Genomic DNA, 18,906 nt, shown 5'->3' with positions numbered 1-18,906 from the left:
TTCCTGCTTTTGACTTATGTAATACTTTCACATCTTCCTTTTTTACGCTTCGTTGGTAAGAAGAAATTACTCGACGTAAACGTGTATTAAGATCAACCACAGAAGGCCAAGTCTTTTCATCATCTAATAAACTATCATTTCCTTCATGACTACTACTGGGTTCAGGTCCAGGTGTATCTGCCTTATTGGGTAAAGCAGGAGAATCAATAGGTGTTTCTCGATTGAACTTATCAGAATCTTTTGAATCTTTTAGCATTCCAAGAGATTCAGCGTCCTCTATATCATTCTCTAAGCTAGTATCATCTCTGCTGCTGCTGCTGAAATTTTTAAATATTTTAAATTAAAATTTAGTTTTATGCCATATACTTTACATAGTATGTTTTTAATCTTTTTAATACTCATTAAAAAAAAAATTTATATTTAATTGTGGAAATATACATATACTTGACCAATTATAAATGTAATGGTTATTTTGAAGCTATAATTTAAAGGTGTGTACAGTATAAAAACTAAAAAAGATTTCCATGTTTACCACTTTAAAATGCTGCAGATACTAAAAAGTTACGTTATAAACAGAAGTTATTAAATATATATAATATAATTGATTGCTTATAAAAAACACTTAAAGTTCAGTGCATATTGGTATATTCTATGCATCATCCTTCTCCACTGTAAATAAAAGCTAGTAGAAAGTAATGTCTTAAAACAGGTAAAAATACAAAATTCCTTCACTGTTAAAATACGAATAAAAGTATGAATAAAATGAAAAGGAAAATTTACACTAATTCTAGCAGAGGCATTATCTTAAGCAAATTTAAACAGCATGCAAGCCATATATGTTAGAATGAAACAGCAGTGGCACATAGATATAAAAAAAACAATGTAAAAAGAATAGTTACTTACTTATTTTGTATGGTCTGAGACTGGGAAGGGGGAGGGCAGCTTGTAATGAAAGAAAGCGCGGGATCAATCCTCATCTGGTCGTAATTCTCGTAGCCGTGTTTGTAGCAGCCAACTATTAAGGATTTGTCTGCTTGAGAGTCCCACCACTTCGCTGGTCGTTCCGTCAACTGTGGAGGGTTTATCCGCAACGCACTGTAGGGCGGTTTCATTTACAATTTGCCAATTTATGTATGCCAATCGTTTACATTATAAAAGTTTTATATTTTAACCGATTTTAATAAAATTGTAAATTACAATATTCTTTACTATATAAATATAAAGAAAAGAAGCACATTATATTAAATAATATTTAAGGAATCATTCTTTATTTTTTTGTTCCCTTTGTTTTTAATTAAATATAAATGTAAACTTTTAAACTTCCTGTTGTGTTTGCCCCTTTAATACAGTGCACTGCTTTATAGCTGTTTCTTACCATAATGTTGTTGAGTTGACCATCTTTGACCATAGTAAGCCATACAAAGTGTTTACAATAATTTAAAAAATCGTGTATATATTCATATACATGTTTATAAAATAGGATGGGAAAATTTTTATATTAGTAATATAGGATCAGCAATTAATAACTATTTATAGAGCTACAAAGTAAACATGGTTTAGCTCTATAAGCATTCCTCATACAATTACAGCTCCCAGAATAAACAAATACATTACACATGCGACTATAAAGCTTTGTATAAGCGTGTAAATAAATGCATGATATTCTATGATAGTATAGTGTAAAGTAATGGAGGTTTGAAAGGAAATATATGTGTAAGTATTTAAGTGTATGTATACGCGCGAGCGCGTATGTGTTCATATATACATATACATATATATACATATATATATATATACACACACATATGTATATATATATATATACACACACACATATATATGCATATGTATATATATATACATATACATATAGAAAATCACTAACCTGACATGAACACCATCAGATATATGCTGAACTAAGTCTCCAATAATCTCGTGCTTGATATAGTAAAGCATTCGGACGCGTAACAGTACTCTGTACACAATACAAAAATTATTTACAGTATTTTAATAAAACTAGGCGATACATTTATTTACAAATGTTTTTACTAAAATTTTATCATTAAAAAAAATTTTGCAAGCTATTTGATGTACGTACTTATTTGCATGACGACTCAAGTGTTTCCTGTAATTACTTTCAAGAAAGATGTCTCCATCATACTTTTCAGCGTTACTCCAATGATTAGGATCGTTGGGGCCTCCATTGATAATTGATCCACGTGTTTCTCTACCTTCTCTGATTCGTCCTTTTTTCTTTTGCCTATTATTTCGTCCGCTAGTATTAACACATACAGTTTTGATCTTCTCTCCATTTTCTACTGGCGTAATAAGATCACAAATGAAGTTACGAATTTTTTCATCGCCACGATAATATCGAAGACAATAGAGTAAAATGACTCGTGCACAGTCTTCAACATCAACTTCGCGCCATCCTCGTCGAAATTGACTGTGTTGAAGAATTTCTTCCCATCGACCCCATCCGAATGTAAGTAAACCTCGTTCTACCTTAAAGCATTCACTTCGTGCCCAACTTCCATATACCACTTCACCTTCTCGAGGAACATATTCGTCGCAGAACTTCCGTGTCTTCTTACCAAATTTATCTCTTCGTTTTTTACCTTGCAATAATAATAAGAAAATTATATTATTATACTACTTACTATGACCTTAATATATTAATATAATATATACGTGAATTTAATTTCATTAGTAAATATAAGTGACTTTGTAATAATGACAAGCAACATTACAAATATGGTCTGAAAAAAAGTGTTTTTGTTAAATGTGAGTAGTTAAGATTTAAAAAAAATTTTTTTTTATTTATTTTTATTTCAAAAATATACGTGCAAACATCTAGTGTGAAAAAAAAAGAAAAATGCACCAATAAACTAAAAGCTGAAGAATAGGATATTTGACAAACATTAAGAAATTATTACTGAATTAATTAAGCAAAATATTTATAAAATGAACTATATTATATTAATATTGTAATAATTTATGTTTATATTCCATGGATAATCTAAATTTATGGATATTATAAATTATGAAGAAAAGTATTTAACTTATCATGCATTACATGATACAATGTTTCAAACTTATACTACAGTACAAATTTCTTGTATCTATAAGTGTAAGAACAAAACATATTATCTAATTATCAAGTAATAATGAATTTTTTAAATATTGTACTTTAATTTTTGACAAATACAGCAACAAAAACCATATCACATTGTGAATATTGTATAGTAATATTGATGTATTGTGCTTTAAATATGCAATTGTGTATAACATACAGTAATTAAAAGTAACAAAAAAGGATATCTTACATTTCTCAATATTATGATTTATAATTATTTATGATAAACTTTGAAAGTAAAAATGAAAAGAAAAGAAAATTTTAATAAATTTAATTAAGTGATTTATATTATAACAATTTTTTGTTGTTTTGTTAATTTAGATTTCTTTAAAAGTATTTAAAAAATTCTTTGCTAAATTCTAAATTCTGGTATAAACATAAGTATAAATACTAAGCAAAAATTTGAATATACAAATATACCATTATAAATATATTTTCTTTTTAAAATGGATGATGCTTCAATATTTATATCATTAGATACATTTTTATATGTTCTACTACATTCTACTATATAAAAATTAAACAACCCTTACAAATAAATTAAATGTATAAAAAAGTATGACTACTCTGTTAATTTTATAATAAGTTAAGCATAATAAAAGTCTTGAATAAAATAAAGTATTTAAATATGATCCAATACCTCTGTAATTATCGTAGGACGTTAATCAATCCACTTCAGGTACCATGATAAATTGATGAAGCTAAAAACGGTATTGTTTTAACATGCACTAAGAATGAACATACCTCTACCTGTTAACCCACTACTTGTTTCATCGTCGCTATTGTCATCCGAACTATCAAGATCCGACATGACAACAGATTCATCATGACCGTATCGTTTGATTTGTGTTCTTCGTCTTGGTTCTGATATTACTAATTCATCCTCTTCTTTTTTCTCTGTTGTATCAATTTCAGCTTTTTTAGCCCACTTTTTCCAAAAATCTGGATCATCAATATTTATATCTGATCGATTAGATGAACAGGCAAAGCTAGCTTTTGAAAATGTTGATCCTTTTTCTGCTTCTATTGTAATAATCTACGTAATTCAAATTTTGTCAATTAGTATCGATGAGTACAAATGAGCTACGGGAACTAACAAAATAAATATAATTTACTTGTGTTCTGCGCTCAAGTATCTGTTCTATATCTTCTTCGCAAAATTTATCTCCGGCATTATCATCATCCATAATAGCACCATAAGCACCCTTTTTCAATAAATCCTCTATTTCCTTCTTGGTCAGCTGTTTATTATTAGGATCTTTACCACCTTGACTTGTATTCATAGATTGCAGAATGGCTTTATCTAATCCAAGCTTCAAAGAAGCTTTATCAAACATTTCTCTTTCATAAGTATTTCGACAAAGTAATCGATATACTTTCACCATCTTTTGTTGACCAATTCTATGACATCGAGCTTGAGCCTACAGATAAATATTTACGTTTGTATTTTAACAACACATAAAATGTTCTAATTATTGTATTGTAGTATGTAATCTTCTAAATTATGTTAAATTCAAAACCTGCAAATCATTTTGTGGATTCCAATCACTATCATATATAATAACAGTATCTGCTGCTGTAAGATTAATCCCAAGACCTCCTGCTTTAGTACAAAGCAGAAAGACGAATCTATCAGAGTCAGGTTTACTGTAACGATCAATCGCAGCTTGTCTTAAATTTCCTCTAATTCGACCATCAATTCTTTCATATGGATACCTAAATAAATATTTTTAATAAGAGTGCTTCTAAATTCATATATTATTTAATTATTGTAATCTAAACACAGTAGACAAAAATTTCATATTTATATCTTCAGATACAAAAAAATAGTTGTAACATTTATAATTAAACATTAGTAACCTACTTTTTATATAATAAATAATCTTCCAACAGATCTAAGCATTTCACCATCTGACTGAATATTAAGACCCTATGACCACTGGCTTTGAGTTTCGGTAATAATTTATCAATTAAAACCATTTTTCCAGAACTATTTACTAATGCATGATAATAAGCTTCTGAATCTTCTTTTTCACCCGTTTTGTAATCCAATTGTATCTGATCTTCTGCACCATTAAGTAGGAATGGATGAATACAGCACTTTCTTAATTCCATCATTGTATTCATGAGATTCGGAATGTTAGCTGATGTAGTACCCTTTGCAAGAAAAGAAAAGTTCCTTTCAAGGATACCACGATAATATTTTTTTTGTATATTTGTTAACTCCACCTGAAAGATAAACAAGAATAATTTAGTATGAATTATTTATCAATCTTTGTATAGATATAAATAAATTTGTGTCAGTAATACCAATCACCTCAACTACTGTTTCTTCTTTTGGTGCTAATGATTTTTCTACATCTTCCTTAAGTCGGCGTAACATCATTGGCTTCAAAAGAAGTTGTAATTTATGGACTTCACTTTCACTACTTAAATTACCAAATTCTTTAAGGAATGCTTCACTACTAGAAAACTGTACCGGTTCAAGAAAGTTTAATAATGAAAAAAGTTCATTAACATTATTTTGCAAAGGTGTACCAGATAAAAGGACTCTATGTTCTAAATTTAATTGTCGGAGACCTTCGAGCAATTTGCAATTCCTATTCTTTAGCCTATGAGCTTCGTCTATAACACATAGTCTCCAATTATAACCCCGTAATTCGTTAAAATCTGTTATAATTATTTCAAATGTAGTTATCAGTACATTAAATTTAATTAAATCTTTAATTTGTTGTCCTTTTTCATTTTTATAATACACTTCATATTCTTGAAGCATAGTTCGGCTTGCTGCACTGTAATCAAAAAATTATATAGTAAAAAGTATTCTGTATTACAATACAAAATTACAAGAATTAAACTTACGATCCATGATACACTACAACATTCATATCCGTCCAACTTTCGAATTCACGTTGCCAGTTTGGAATGGTCGAGAGTGGAGCTATTATTAAAAATGGTCCACGAATGCCATATTTATATACTGCATCCACAAATGTTAAGGATTGAATCGTTTTTCCTAAACCCATTTCATCAGCAAGAATACAATTATGCCCATTATACCATGAAAAGAGTAGCCAATTAAGACCTTCTAATTGATACGGACGCAAACTATTATTATTTTTATAAATCGGTGATTCTTCTAATTTTACCCATGCTGACGCATTTGGTTTCTTTTTTGGCTAAATAGAAAATTAATTATTACATAATAATCATTTTAGAATACAATTATAATATATTACCTTCCACTGATCTTTAGGAGGTACTTTGTTAAACTTAATAAACTGTGCTATTTTCTCTGGATCAACATCTTCCTCTAATTCCCAAGTAGAATCTTCATACTGAAGAGATCGCCATTTAACTAAATAGTGTTTTAAAGTTTCCCCAGTAGTTGGATCAGTATGTGTTGCTTCATCAAGTACTCTATCAACTTCTACAAAATCTGGATTAAATGGGTCATCTTCAGTCTAAAAAGATATCATGGATTAATTTTAATTACTTATGTACATCCATCCAACATAAAAAAATAAAGGAAATATATACAGTAACTAATGTTATAAAAACATCTCAAATAAATTATAACGAATAGTCTAAATAATTAGTAAGTGAAAAATAGTATTAAAATTATTGTGAAATACGTTATTACAAATTAATAATTACATTTTCAAAAATGTTAGTATTTTGTTGTTGCCTTTGTTTAAATCTTTTTAATTTTGCTTGAATTCGTTTGTCACCCTTATATAATTCTTCTTCAGTCCTCCATTCACAATGCAAATATGAAAAATTTCTATATTTAACAAAATATTCCTCAACTTCTATTATTTGAGGTTTCACGTCTGCTACAGCGTTTTCTTGTTTAGATTCTGTGATTATTGCTTCACCTTTACTTTTATCTTTCATAATGTTATCAATGATAATTTTATCTGTACTAGTTTCTGTAGTATCGTTTTCATCTTTATTACTTGTTTCTGTGATTGATTCTTTTCCAGAACTTTCTTCTTTTAATTCATTTTCTCCTTCTTTATTTTTTATATCAGATGTATTACTATTATTTTTTTCACTAGATATTTCAACTTTTATTTCTGGAACTGTTGGTTTAATTTCTCTCTTTCCTATCCGAGAACATAATATATGTTGCACAACCATGGAATCTTCATCTGTTGTATTCTATGAATCATAGAAATTATTTAAATTCTGTTTATAAAATTTTAATGTATTAAAGGTATAATAATATTATACAATACATACAATATATACAAAATTAGGTTTATTAGGTCCAACTTCACCACCGTCATTATCTTTTTTTACGGAAACTGGTTTTGCAGTGTTTGTGCCCTCCACTTTCTTAGAAAGCTGAGACTCCTGAAGTGGTACATCATCATCTGAAAATCTAAGCATTACATCGTCTACATATTTTTTCCGATGTGTATTTCTTGCAGAACGTCTTTTGTTATCATCCCCAGCTTCTGGTGATGGTGGAGGCGTTGCGGCTAGTTCTTCACCATCAGAATCAGGTGCAATTCGACTTTTTCGCTTTCTAATAAAAATTTTGTAAAATAATAAAAATAAATAAAATATTGGTTTAAAAGAAATTACAAATAAATCATTAAATTACTTCTTAATATTTAATGTTTTAAAATAACATACTTCGAACTTCTAGGTGATTTTCCTAATGAAACTTTTCCAACTGATCTCTTACGAGCAGTAGCTTTTTTCTTATTAGGCGTAGCAGTTTCTGCAATGGTACCAGCATCTGAATTTTCTTCCTTTTTCTCATCTATTGGACTATTTTCTAAATCTCCTTTTTGTTTATTTTGCTCTTTTGTTTCAGCTACTAATAGCTCAGTAGTTGAAGAATGTACTTGTTCCTGATCGCTTTGTGTGGACGGTTCAGATGGTTTTGCATCTGATTCTTTAACTGCACTTGAATCAGAAACTGCAGTTTCTTCAGTTTCTTGTACAACTTCATCATCAGCTGATTCAGAATGATTAGTTTTTCTATAAAAGTAGAAAGTATTCAATAAAATAATTACTATTCTAAATATAAATTTATTTGTATTAAAAAAGAACGAAAAAAAAAAGGTAAATAAAATTAAAATAGAAAACGAAATGTATAAAATAACTCACTTTCTATTACGTTTTGTTGAATCTTTGTCTTTATTTCTCTTTCTTGGCGCTTTTGGAGATTTTGCTTCCTTTGGCGGTTTTGGTTCTTTCTTAACTTTCGGTTCTTTTGGCTCTTTTGGCTCTTTTGGCTCTTTTGGTTCCTTTGGTTTACGTGGTTTTCTAGGAGGAGGTCTCGATTTCCTTCCTTTATTCCATTCTTCTTCTATATCGCCGGAAGATGGTTTAATATCTTCAGAATCTGCTGCACTATCAACAATGTTACTACTATCTCCAGGAGTTACTTGATTGTCCGATAATGGTTGCTCTGGTTGTTGCTGAGTAATTGTTACAGGAGTAATTGCCTCTTTATCAACCTTTTTCCTACTCTTTTTAGTTCTAGGTGTACCTTTACTACGACCACGACCAGTAGTACTTGAAACCTATTTATGGGAAAAATTAAAATTAATTCATTTAAGTAATCTTTTCTTATACAATACGCAAAAATAATATACATTATATAATAATAAAAATAAATAGTATATACAGTGTGTAATAAAAGTGAAATGAATTAATATTTTACCTGTGGGCTATCAACAACAGCTGCTGTAAACATTGGACTTTGCAATATGCATTGTGGTCCACCATTACACTGATCATTAGTTTCATGTTGTTGCAGAGCTTGTAATTTTTCTTGTATGGCAACAATTTTCTCTTGATTCTCAGCTGCTGGAGGCATGCAATATAATTCTTGCAATTGCTGTTGTAATGCAGCTCTTTCTTGATGATGTGTAACTGGAGCACATGAAGTACTAAAACTACCAGATGTGACTGCTGTTGATGTTGGATTTGGTGGCATATTATACACATTTGACATAGTACTACCACTAATGATATCACCACCTGAGGGATACTGTTGACCAGAAGCCACTAATATCTCATTTGAATAAATGCTATTTTTTGGGATATTTGGGTATTCTGTGAAGTTTTGTTGCACTTGATGAGAAGTTTGTGAATTTGGCACTGGTACTGCAGTTTGATTAGATGATAATACTATATTATTGCTTTGATTAACTGTAGGAATTTGTTGTTGATGTGTAGATGGAACTTGTTTAGTTTGATTTTGCAACTGAGGACTTGAATTTTGTAATGATGTTTGTATTTGAGACATCTGAGATGAGACTAATGGTGTGTTTTGAGAAATTATACCAACTTGTGAACTCATATGTGATTGAGATTGCTGTGTTGATTGAACCTGATTAATACAAGTTGCAGCTGGTTGTGAAGGTGGTGGCGGTTGTACCAATTGAGGTTGTGAAATTTGTGGCTGTGACATTGAAGACTGCTGAGACTGAGTAATTACTTGCTGTTGAGAATTATTTATTTGTTGAAGTGATTGTTGGGGAGGTGATGGCTGAACTGTTTGAGATTGTTGAACTTGATTCATTTGTGGTTGTTGTGAAGATTGTAGTGACTGTTGGGACTGTACTGGAGATTGTTGTGTTGATACTACTTGAGGCTGATTCATATGAATTTGCTGTACTGCTTGTTGTGAACAAGTGATAGATTGTTGTTGATTGTGCTGCTGCTGCTGCTGTTGCGTTGTTTGGCTACTAACTGCAGGTTGTTGAGTGTGTGCAGTTGTACTACTATTAGTTGGACAATTTACTGTAGTTAATTCTAAATGTTGATCATTTGGTTTTTTATCACATATATTCTGATTCTCAATAGTAGAAACAGGAGTCTGAACTTGATTTTGTGTCAATTGCTGTTGAGGTAATGTTGAAATATTTGTGCAATCAACATTTCCATTTGTACTAGATGCTGGTAAAGATTGTACAGTTTCCTGTGATATTTTTCCAGATGTATGCTCCAAAGGGGAATTATTTTGTGAACTATTCTGCATCAAAGTATCACTTTGTTGACTAAGGACATCTTGCTGTTCTTGAACATTTTGATGCAATGTTTCATTTTCTGGTTTTGAAGATTCAATTGTGTTATGAACAGAATCTGTAGAATCTCTAACTGTAGTTTCTGCAACACTGTGGATAGTTTCTGTTCCAGTTACTGGAAATAATGATGGACCTTGTTCAGATACTGGAGGTTGAGTTTCTACTACACTCCTATCTTCATTTACATTTGGCCTTATTTGTGGTTGCTGTTGCTGTGGATGTGACCACTGAGTTGGCATTGGCATTCTTGGACCAGTTATTGGTGACATAGAATTTTGTGCGGTAGACTGAGATAAAACATTTGGTGTTTGTGACATTGATGGACGTGCCTGAAATTGATTATAATCTTGATTTGAAACATTTGAATTTGATACACCACCGCCTGGAATCACCATTTGCTCCAGAGCTTGAAGAGTAGTTTGTTGTGATGTTGGATTCATTTGCATTGAAGTTGGAGGACACGGTGACACAGACATTGTACCAGGTTGATTTGATTGCTGATGCGGAAGTTGAACATGTGGATGTGGAGATAACGTATTAGGCTTAGCTGGTGACATAATAGGTCTTGGCGACATTTGTTGCTGTACTGCTGGTGGTCTTGGTGACATCTGAGGTCTAGGTGACATTTGAGGTGACAACTGTGGAAAAGTTGCACGATACTGAGGACTTGTAGCATGTTTGGCTGTACCAAATTGTGTTGTTGGTCCAGAATGTTGAGGCTGATTAAACATTGAAGTTGTATGATGAGAATATTGTGAATCTATGGGTTGTTGCTGTTGTGTATTAGGATGTTGTGAATGCTGAGGATATTGTTGAGGATGTGATGGATGTGTTTGATGAGTTGGATGAGACGGATGATGATGTGGCATCCTTTGTGGTGGTTGTTGAGTTTGTTGTTGTTGTTGTTGCTGCTGCTGCTGTTGCTGTTGTTGTTGATGAATAGCAGAAGTAAAACCTGGGTAGCCAGGAGATGTTTGATACATTGTAACAGAATTTCCTTGCTGGTAATGTTGCTGTTGTCCAACTATATGTTGATAAACACTACCTGTTCCACCAGCTTGCATTGCTTGATGTGGTACACCCATATTTCCTATCATACTTTGCTGGTTACTAAAATGTTGTTGTTGCTGTAATTTTTGATTCATAACTCCACTTTGATCTTGTTGGTGCGAATACTGTGGAGGTATATGTTGTCGATAAGTACCAGGTTGTGGGGCCATTTGATTATAATGTCTCTGCATTTGTGGATAAGCACCTCCACTACCTGGCCAACCTTGCATACTTGGATCTATAGATATATTTGCTCTAGTCATAGAATGCTGCTGCTCCATTGAATACATATTATCACTATAATTAGGATATTGTCCTCCACTACCAGGATGAGGCCCTCTATGTTGTGGTGCCATATTTCGAGCTTGATTCTGAAATGCTCCTGGCACCATAGCACGTTGTGGTGCGCCATTGTCAAACGTACCAAGATTTTGATTAAACATGTTGCGTTGTGATGGATTTTGTAATTGATTAGAACTTCCAAAATCAGATCCACCAAACGAAGTTAATTTTTGAAGCGGAGATTCTTGAGATATATAGGATTGACTAATATAACTCCCTCCTCCATTAACACCAGGGTTTGGACCATCTCTAGATACTACCACAGAGTTAGTTGTGCCTGCAGGGTCAAAATGATCGTTCCCCCCGAGGTCAGGAAGAGAATCAAGCATCGAGCCACTAACATCTTCGCCAAACAAATCGTACGAGTCCATGTCTATGCTGCAGGACTCTTCGCCTCTACTTTAGGCTTAAGAGAATATCTTATAGTCTCTCTTTCAGTCATTAACGTGCCCATTGTTAATCCACGTCTTTTTTGCCTGAAACAATGGTGATTAAAACCTTATTAAATGTTTATTTTAATTTTATGTAAACTTAATGTTCTTAATTTATTACTGAAGTATATACGCAAGTACTATATTTTTCCAGTTTTAAATATTATATGATGACAGTGACAAATGCCAAACGGAAAAAGCTATACGCTTATGGCTTAATTTCTCATAATCGCTATAACCTTTTCCCCTTGGAATGTGTCTTAATATCATTTCCAGATGCAGGAAACAGAAACTTAAACAAAATACATTTATATAATATATATAAATTCATATATAATATGTCTATAAATTATTCTTTTGAAATATATAAAACAAAATTTTATGTAATTTATGTATAATATTAGAATATTATTTGTTGCATATGTTATACACAATTAAGTACATTTATAATATAATACTTTATATATATAAAACAACATAAAATATGATTTATACCTTCATATAATAATTGAAGTTACAAAGTAATAAATTTAACTAACTTTATATTACATTTAAAAAATTTTAACTTTACATATTATTTGCTATAAATAATCTTACAGAATTCATCTAGTTAATTTATATTAACCACAAGAATAAAATTTGTATTCGTAACTAACAAAAAAGTTATAACTGATGCAAATTAATAATTACAATATTTATTTTTCTAAAACTACAAGCATTATATTATATATAGTTTTATTTGTATATCTTTTATATAGATTTAAACTGTACTTAATATGTTGAATATATGTACATATTATCATAACATGATCAAATTAACATAACCTAACATTAACAAAAAAAAAAAAATATAATCACATTGTAAACACTATAAAATATATATAAGTAAAACACAAAAATTAAAAGTATTTTCAAAAACTTTTTACAAATTTATTAGAAATAATAAGAAATGACTGATTTATATTAAGAGAATGAAATCAGTATATTAAAAGTAAGATTATATTATACTGTAGTAGAAGATTATTTAGACAATACAGAAAATTAATATAACTTTTAAGGAAAAAAGTCTATAATTGTTTATTAAAGTTTTCGATCAAGGTACCCGATTCATTAAAAAAAAAAAAAAACAAAAGAGCAAGCTTATCATTAACTAGTATAGACATTAAAATAAATATTTTTTTAGACGTAACAATATGGTATTATTGCACGTTGCTGACACGCTGGTAAAATTACAAAACTAATATGTAAAATTTTCGAATATCAATGCATGCATATAAACACAAACTGGATAAGAAACTGAAAAACACCTTACAAACCTGAAGCACTGACAGCAGCACTAAAATATATGAAAGAAAATTCTTGCTCTTATTAGAATATGAACTAAAATGCACACATTAAGTATATTACAAGGGTGAACAGAAGAAATTGTAAGATAGGTATAGAAAGTTCTCACACTTTATTGCGGGCGTATTTTATTCTCGAAAATTTCTCTTTAAATCCATAGAATTAGATCACACGGAGAGTAAAATATAAGCATACTATAATCTCAGAAGCAATCGAAGCGACTTTATAAAAAAAAAGCACGGATCGTCGGAAAGTACGCCATTATCGTGAGAGATTTCCGTTTGGGCTTCCAAGAGAACTCGTAGCGGCCACCGCGACGCTCGATATACAAGCACCAAAGCGTCACTTCACTTCACACAATTCACTCTTCTTTTGTGCATTTTGTACAAACATGGCTCAAAATCTATATTATTTAATGAATATAGTTATATGTTAATGTTTTATCGAAAAACCACCCTTGTTTGCGCGCGCGTATACAAGATTTTCACCGACGGTGGCTGCGGCTGCGGCTGCGGCGCGAACCGTCGAGGTGCAAGCGTGTCCATACGTCGGAATCATTCTACACATCTCTGCTCCCCCTCCTCTTTTCTCCTTCTCCACAGTTCCAACGAAGAAGGACTACTCTTCTCTCTTACCCTACCCTACCCTATCCTATCCTATCCTATCCTGTACAACGGAGGCCGTTACACACACTAGTTAGAAAACGTAACATCTGTAGAAACTTATACAGCTACCTTTCACGTCATGTGCGCACACTCACTTACTGCACCACCTGGTGGCGCGCGCATCTCTCTTTGGCACTTAAAAACTTCCGTGCACACGCGTACACAATGAAAAAATACTAAGTTTTAAATTTTTACTTATTTATAATAAATAAAATTTATAGTTATAAAATTCACAGAACATATTAAGAAATTATAAATGGGAAAAAATGGTTTTGAAATTTCTTATATTTAATTTTCAACATCTTTAATATTTAAAAAAATAATTAATTTATAAAAAATAATTTGAAAAAATTACTAATAAAACAACAATAGAGAAATGTATAGATTAAAAATTAAAATAATCAAATGACAAATATCTTTTCCATGTTATAATTTTCATAATAACCAAATCTTTGTATACAATTGGACAAACTGATATAATTAATATCATTAATTTTTTCCATTGACAAATGAAATAATGTATCTTAATGTATAAGTATCATAGATTTTTGTATTTAGTAAATATATGAACACAGCATAAATCAAGTATGTGTACTTGTACAAAAAGATAATTAAATTACCTATGAAAAATGAAAAAAATTGAAATCAATATAAAAAATAAATTAATTGATATAGAGATTATCTAGTAGATATTTAGATGTTTAAAATTAGAATAAAATTCATTTTCAATTTGGATTATTCAGTTTAGAATACTGATTATAGATAGAATTAAAGATCAATATAAAGTAATTTTTCATTTAAACTTGATTAAAAGAATAAACATTTTTTCTCTATTTCTATTATTATTGCAGAATTAAGATACAAAATATGAAATTCATAAAACAGTTAAATTATCTAATAATCATATTTAAATAATCTTATATACTGGTTTAAAAAAAATACTGAATTACTAAATAAAAAGTTTAATATTTAAATAGCTATATGTAGATATATATTTCAGTATGTTTCCTACTGTAATTAATAATAGATTTAATCTTTTTAATTTTTTTATTAAAAAAAAAATGATCAGATTATCACATGGGTATGAATATCCTTTCCTTTGATACTGTATAAATAAAATGTATTTGATATACCTCAATATTAGATATTCTAAGAAATAAATTTTTCAGATAATTAAAAAAGTATAAAATAAAATAATTTTTCACATATAGAAATAAAATGAACACAAGCTATAAATCATTTTTACATAAAATGATTTGTACCATTTTTAGACTATCAAATATATCATACACATCATATTTTTATTTGTATGTTAAAGTTAATTATATTTAACGCATTTATAAACATAGAATGTCTATAGTTTTATTTTGAAATGATAAACAAATGCAAAATTTGAATATGATATATGAAATTATATATATACACGTAGCGATATGAGCATGTGTATATATCAAGTATAATATGTAAATATATACTCATTCAATGAAAACAGAAAACAACGAAGAGGAGAAAAAAGATTGGACGCTTCAACCTTCCTATACTTCTACTACATAAAGTATTTGGTATCATGGTAAAAACACACAACGCAATTGGCGGTAGTAAGGCGGAGTCCGAATTATACCACAAAGAGAACCAATCAGATTTTACCTTATAAAGTAGGATACCAGGGCAGGATATTCGATTAACCAATCCTGTCCTTTAGGTATCAACTTGAATATATAAGTATTTAACATTTTTAACGAATTATGATTATATTTGACTTATTTAATTTTTCTTAATTGCACGTAAATATAAAATAAAAAAAGATCGAACTATATTAAAATTTACAATAAAAAAATTAAAACACAATCAGTCGATTAATAACGAATTACTAACGAAATATCAAATTTAAAAAATTTTTTTTTCAGTTAGTAATATATAAATTTTTTATAATTTTTTTCTATTTCCAAATAATTAATCATTATAAACATTAAAATTATTAGTCTGTTTTATATTATATGATTTTTCAGAAACTAAAGAAAGTAAAAAGTTAAACTTATGAAATTAAGAAATTAAACAATCTATTATACAATTAAAAAAGTATGCAAAAAGTTACTGTCTGATAATGATTTCTTTAATACTTCTACTATGATTTACGGATTAATAATATTATTAAAACATGGTTATTGTAAGTTTATAGAAAATAACCTAATGCTTAACCTGAATTACAAAAATAAAATTTTGTCATTTTTAAATTAATATTTTAAGGAAAGATGGTTGTTTTTAATTTAATTTTTAAAAGATTTGCAACTATGATAAGAAAATATCGAAATGTAATATGATTCAACAAATATATATATAGATATATCAACAAGAATGATTTCATATATAATTTCAACTATACTTTGTAATTATATATTCTGTTGTAATGTATAATAATGGATTATATTATTAAATATACTTTTATCTTGACAAGGGAAACAACACAAAAAGATTAAATAAATATTATACAAAATGTAATTAGACCAACATTAATCTATATATCTGCATAATTTACAATTAAATCACAATTTGTTATAAAATGTGAGATACAAAATGAAAATAGTTTCATATTTTTTCACAACAGGCTATTTATAATATATAAGACTATAATATAAAACTATAAGAGATCAATGAAAATTATTTAAATATTAAGAACAAATTACATTCTTATTTTGTACACTAAACATGTATAAATATAATATAACATTATAAAGTTTTGTTCTGGAGTGAAGTGTCAAAATTAAGTTTCAATATTGCTAAATTAAGGAACATATAAGTAATTCAAACAAACTGACGAGTTCCTATCATAAAGTCAATATTTAAAAATAATTAAATAAGACTCACTGTAGCGTACACGTTAATTCCATTCTCCTAGGCATTCCATGTAAATCTACTGCACGAATGTTCGCTTAATCGTTATCTTGGTGTCCATTTTGTTTGGTTAATTACTGAAGAGGCGTCAGTGCTGCCGTCGATTACGTTGACACAACATAATGGTTCATCCGTGATTGGAGCACAGTATATGTCAAAAACTCAAGTTTTTTTAAACAATTTTACAAGTACTCACATAAATAAAAATTTTATAACATCACTGTAACAAACTAGAATGAAATATAAGATATTTCAACAACAATATATATTTCTATTTCTATTTATATTTCACATATTGACCGCTCCATCTTTCCGACGATAACCCAATTTCCTAAACGAATAGACAAGAAACGAAACGCTTTCTGCTTATAAATGCACCGATGGTGTCGACACTTCATACTACATTGAATTCGCAATTGATAGCATATTGTAATTTGTTAAATTTAATTTTTAATAGAACTTATGAAATTATTATATAATTTTATACAACAATAATATATTATTTTTTAATATATTTTAGAAGTTTTTGTAACAGCAAAATCTAAAATTTATTTATAAAATTTGTATTTTTTTCTTACATCTTTTGTACTAAATTTTTTATATTTTAAGATATTAATAACTTTATTGTATTTTCTTTTAATATCAATGAATATGATTTGTATTGTATTAAACTAGAATTTTAAGCATTGTTCATATTTGTAATTATATGTTTATTTTTAAGTATAAAAAATATATTATAAAATATATTTTAAGTTTTTACACTTAATAACAACTGTAGTGTTATTTTATTTGTTTCTAATATTATGAAATATATTAATAAAGGTACAGTTAATCAGTTACATAGAAATCAGCCATTATGTGCATAAAAGTGTATATGAGTGTACAATCTACACGTTATATATATTTGTATTATACATACCGCTTCGATAGTGTTGTGTTTAAGTAATTTTTGTAAAAATACATATTTTATTAACGAAAACTACATTAGAAGTTTAAAATAAATAATTAATTGCAAATCTAATATTTAAATTATTACAAATTTGCAATTTATAAAGAAATATACACAAGCAATTAATATAAATAATTTAAATTTATTTAAAAAAAAAAAACAAATCAAGGTTTGTGTGTACTTTATGAAAACACGTATATTATTTAGTTATTATATAAAAGTTTCTAAATCCAAAATTAATGAAATAATGAAATACCCTCTTCTATTATAAATTAACTATGTATAATTTTCATTTTTATTCAAGATAAAAATTTAAATACTTATGTATATATATTATTATTATTATATCTTATGAAATAAACATTTATTTTTATTTCTAGGAAAAACATGTCTAGTACATCACAAAAGCACAAAAACTTTGTTGCTGAACCAATGGGTGATAAGCCTGTTACAGATCTTGCTGGAGTTGGTGAAGTTCTAGGACGTAGATTAGAAGCAGCTGGTTTTGATAGAGTATGATAGATTTTTATATGAATTAACATATTATTTTATATTCTTTGTCTTATATTTTATTAATAATTTTATTATTATTAATAAAATTCAATGTAAATGATGTTAAATTTTAAATAATATTATATAAATAATATTTCTTATATCAGGAATGTGACAAAAGATTAAAAAATTCATTTATACTTCTATTTAAATATATCACTTAATATATTAATATTTATTAACGATTCTAGGCATATGTAGTACTTGGTCAGTACTTGGTTTTAAAAAAGAATAGAGAATTATTTCAAGAATGGATGAAAGATGCATGTTCTGCTAATGCGAAGCAGTCTAGTGATTGTTATCAGTGCCTCTCTGATTGGTGTGAAGAATTTTTGTAAAATTATTATAAAATTTAATGTTAATATTATAAAAATGAATTTTAATATAGCAAAATATCTATTATAATATTTTAATGCAAAATGTAAAAACTGTTTCACTTTTGTGAATTTAAGATAATTTTAGATAATCCAAAATATAGTACAATAAAAGTGAT

General features: G+C 28.6%; 2 protein-coding genes across 2 annotated transcripts in view; one reads left to right on the top strand and one right to left on the bottom strand.

Moving 5' to 3' along the window:
• The window catches only part of kis (chromodomain helicase DNA binding protein kismet), a 23,709-nt gene extending 6,489 nt beyond the window's left edge, over positions 1 to 17,220 (bottom strand). Inside the window, exons 1-17 of the mRNA XM_017897447.1 lie at positions 16,886 to 17,220; positions 8,820 to 12,056; positions 8,261 to 8,679; positions 7,781 to 8,131; positions 7,382 to 7,670; positions 6,794 to 7,300; positions 6,376 to 6,600; positions 5,999 to 6,315; positions 5,454 to 5,928; positions 5,001 to 5,365; positions 4,657 to 4,852; positions 4,252 to 4,557; positions 3,881 to 4,172; positions 2,099 to 2,618; positions 1,886 to 1,975; positions 904 to 1,095; positions 1 to 317 (exon numbers count right to left, since the gene is read on the bottom strand). Of these exons, the coding sequence (XP_017752936.1) occupies positions 1 to 317; positions 904 to 1,095; positions 1,886 to 1,975; positions 2,099 to 2,618; positions 3,881 to 4,172; positions 4,252 to 4,557; positions 4,657 to 4,852; positions 5,001 to 5,365; positions 5,454 to 5,928; positions 5,999 to 6,315; positions 6,376 to 6,600; positions 6,794 to 7,300; positions 7,382 to 7,670; positions 7,781 to 8,131; positions 8,261 to 8,679; positions 8,820 to 11,951 (7,993 nt within the window). The 5' untranslated portion in view covers positions 11,952 to 12,056; positions 16,886 to 17,220. The remainder of the gene's footprint in view (positions 318 to 903; positions 1,096 to 1,885; positions 1,976 to 2,098; positions 2,619 to 3,880; positions 4,173 to 4,251; positions 4,558 to 4,656; positions 4,853 to 5,000; positions 5,366 to 5,453; positions 5,929 to 5,998; positions 6,316 to 6,375; positions 6,601 to 6,793; positions 7,301 to 7,381; positions 7,671 to 7,780; positions 8,132 to 8,260; positions 8,680 to 8,819; positions 12,057 to 16,885) is intronic.
• Positions 17,221 to 18,248: 1,028 nt separating this feature from the next.
• Positions 18,249 to 18,751, top strand: LOC108545695 (barrier-to-autointegration factor). Its single transcript, XM_017897446.1, has 2 exons — positions 18,249 to 18,374; positions 18,605 to 18,751. The coding sequence occupies exons 1-2, from the start codon at positions 18,249 to 18,251 to the stop codon at positions 18,749 to 18,751; spliced, it is 273 nt and encodes a 90-aa protein (XP_017752935.1).
• Positions 18,752 to 18,906: the final 155 nt, after the last annotated feature.

The sequence above is a fragment of the Eufriesea mexicana genome, unplaced genomic scaffold (assembly GCF_001483705.2).
Source record: "Eufriesea mexicana isolate 0111107269 unplaced genomic scaffold, ASM148370v2 scaffold492, whole genome shotgun sequence".
NCBI classification, from domain to species: domain Eukaryota; kingdom Metazoa; phylum Arthropoda; class Insecta; order Hymenoptera; family Apidae; genus Eufriesea; species Eufriesea mexicana.
The sequence above is the reverse complement of the archived record's forward strand: the minus strand, read 5'-3'. Positions and strand labels throughout refer to the sequence as shown.

Coding starts and splice junctions, on each gene's coding strand:
- LOC108545695 (XM_017897446.1), top strand. CDS start 18,249: ATGTCTAGTACATCACAAAAGCACAAAAACTTTGTTGCTGAACCAATG. Junction 18,375..18,604: donor AAGCAGCTGGTTTTGATAGA/GTATGATAGATT, acceptor TAACGATTCTAG/GCATATGTAGTACTTGGTCA.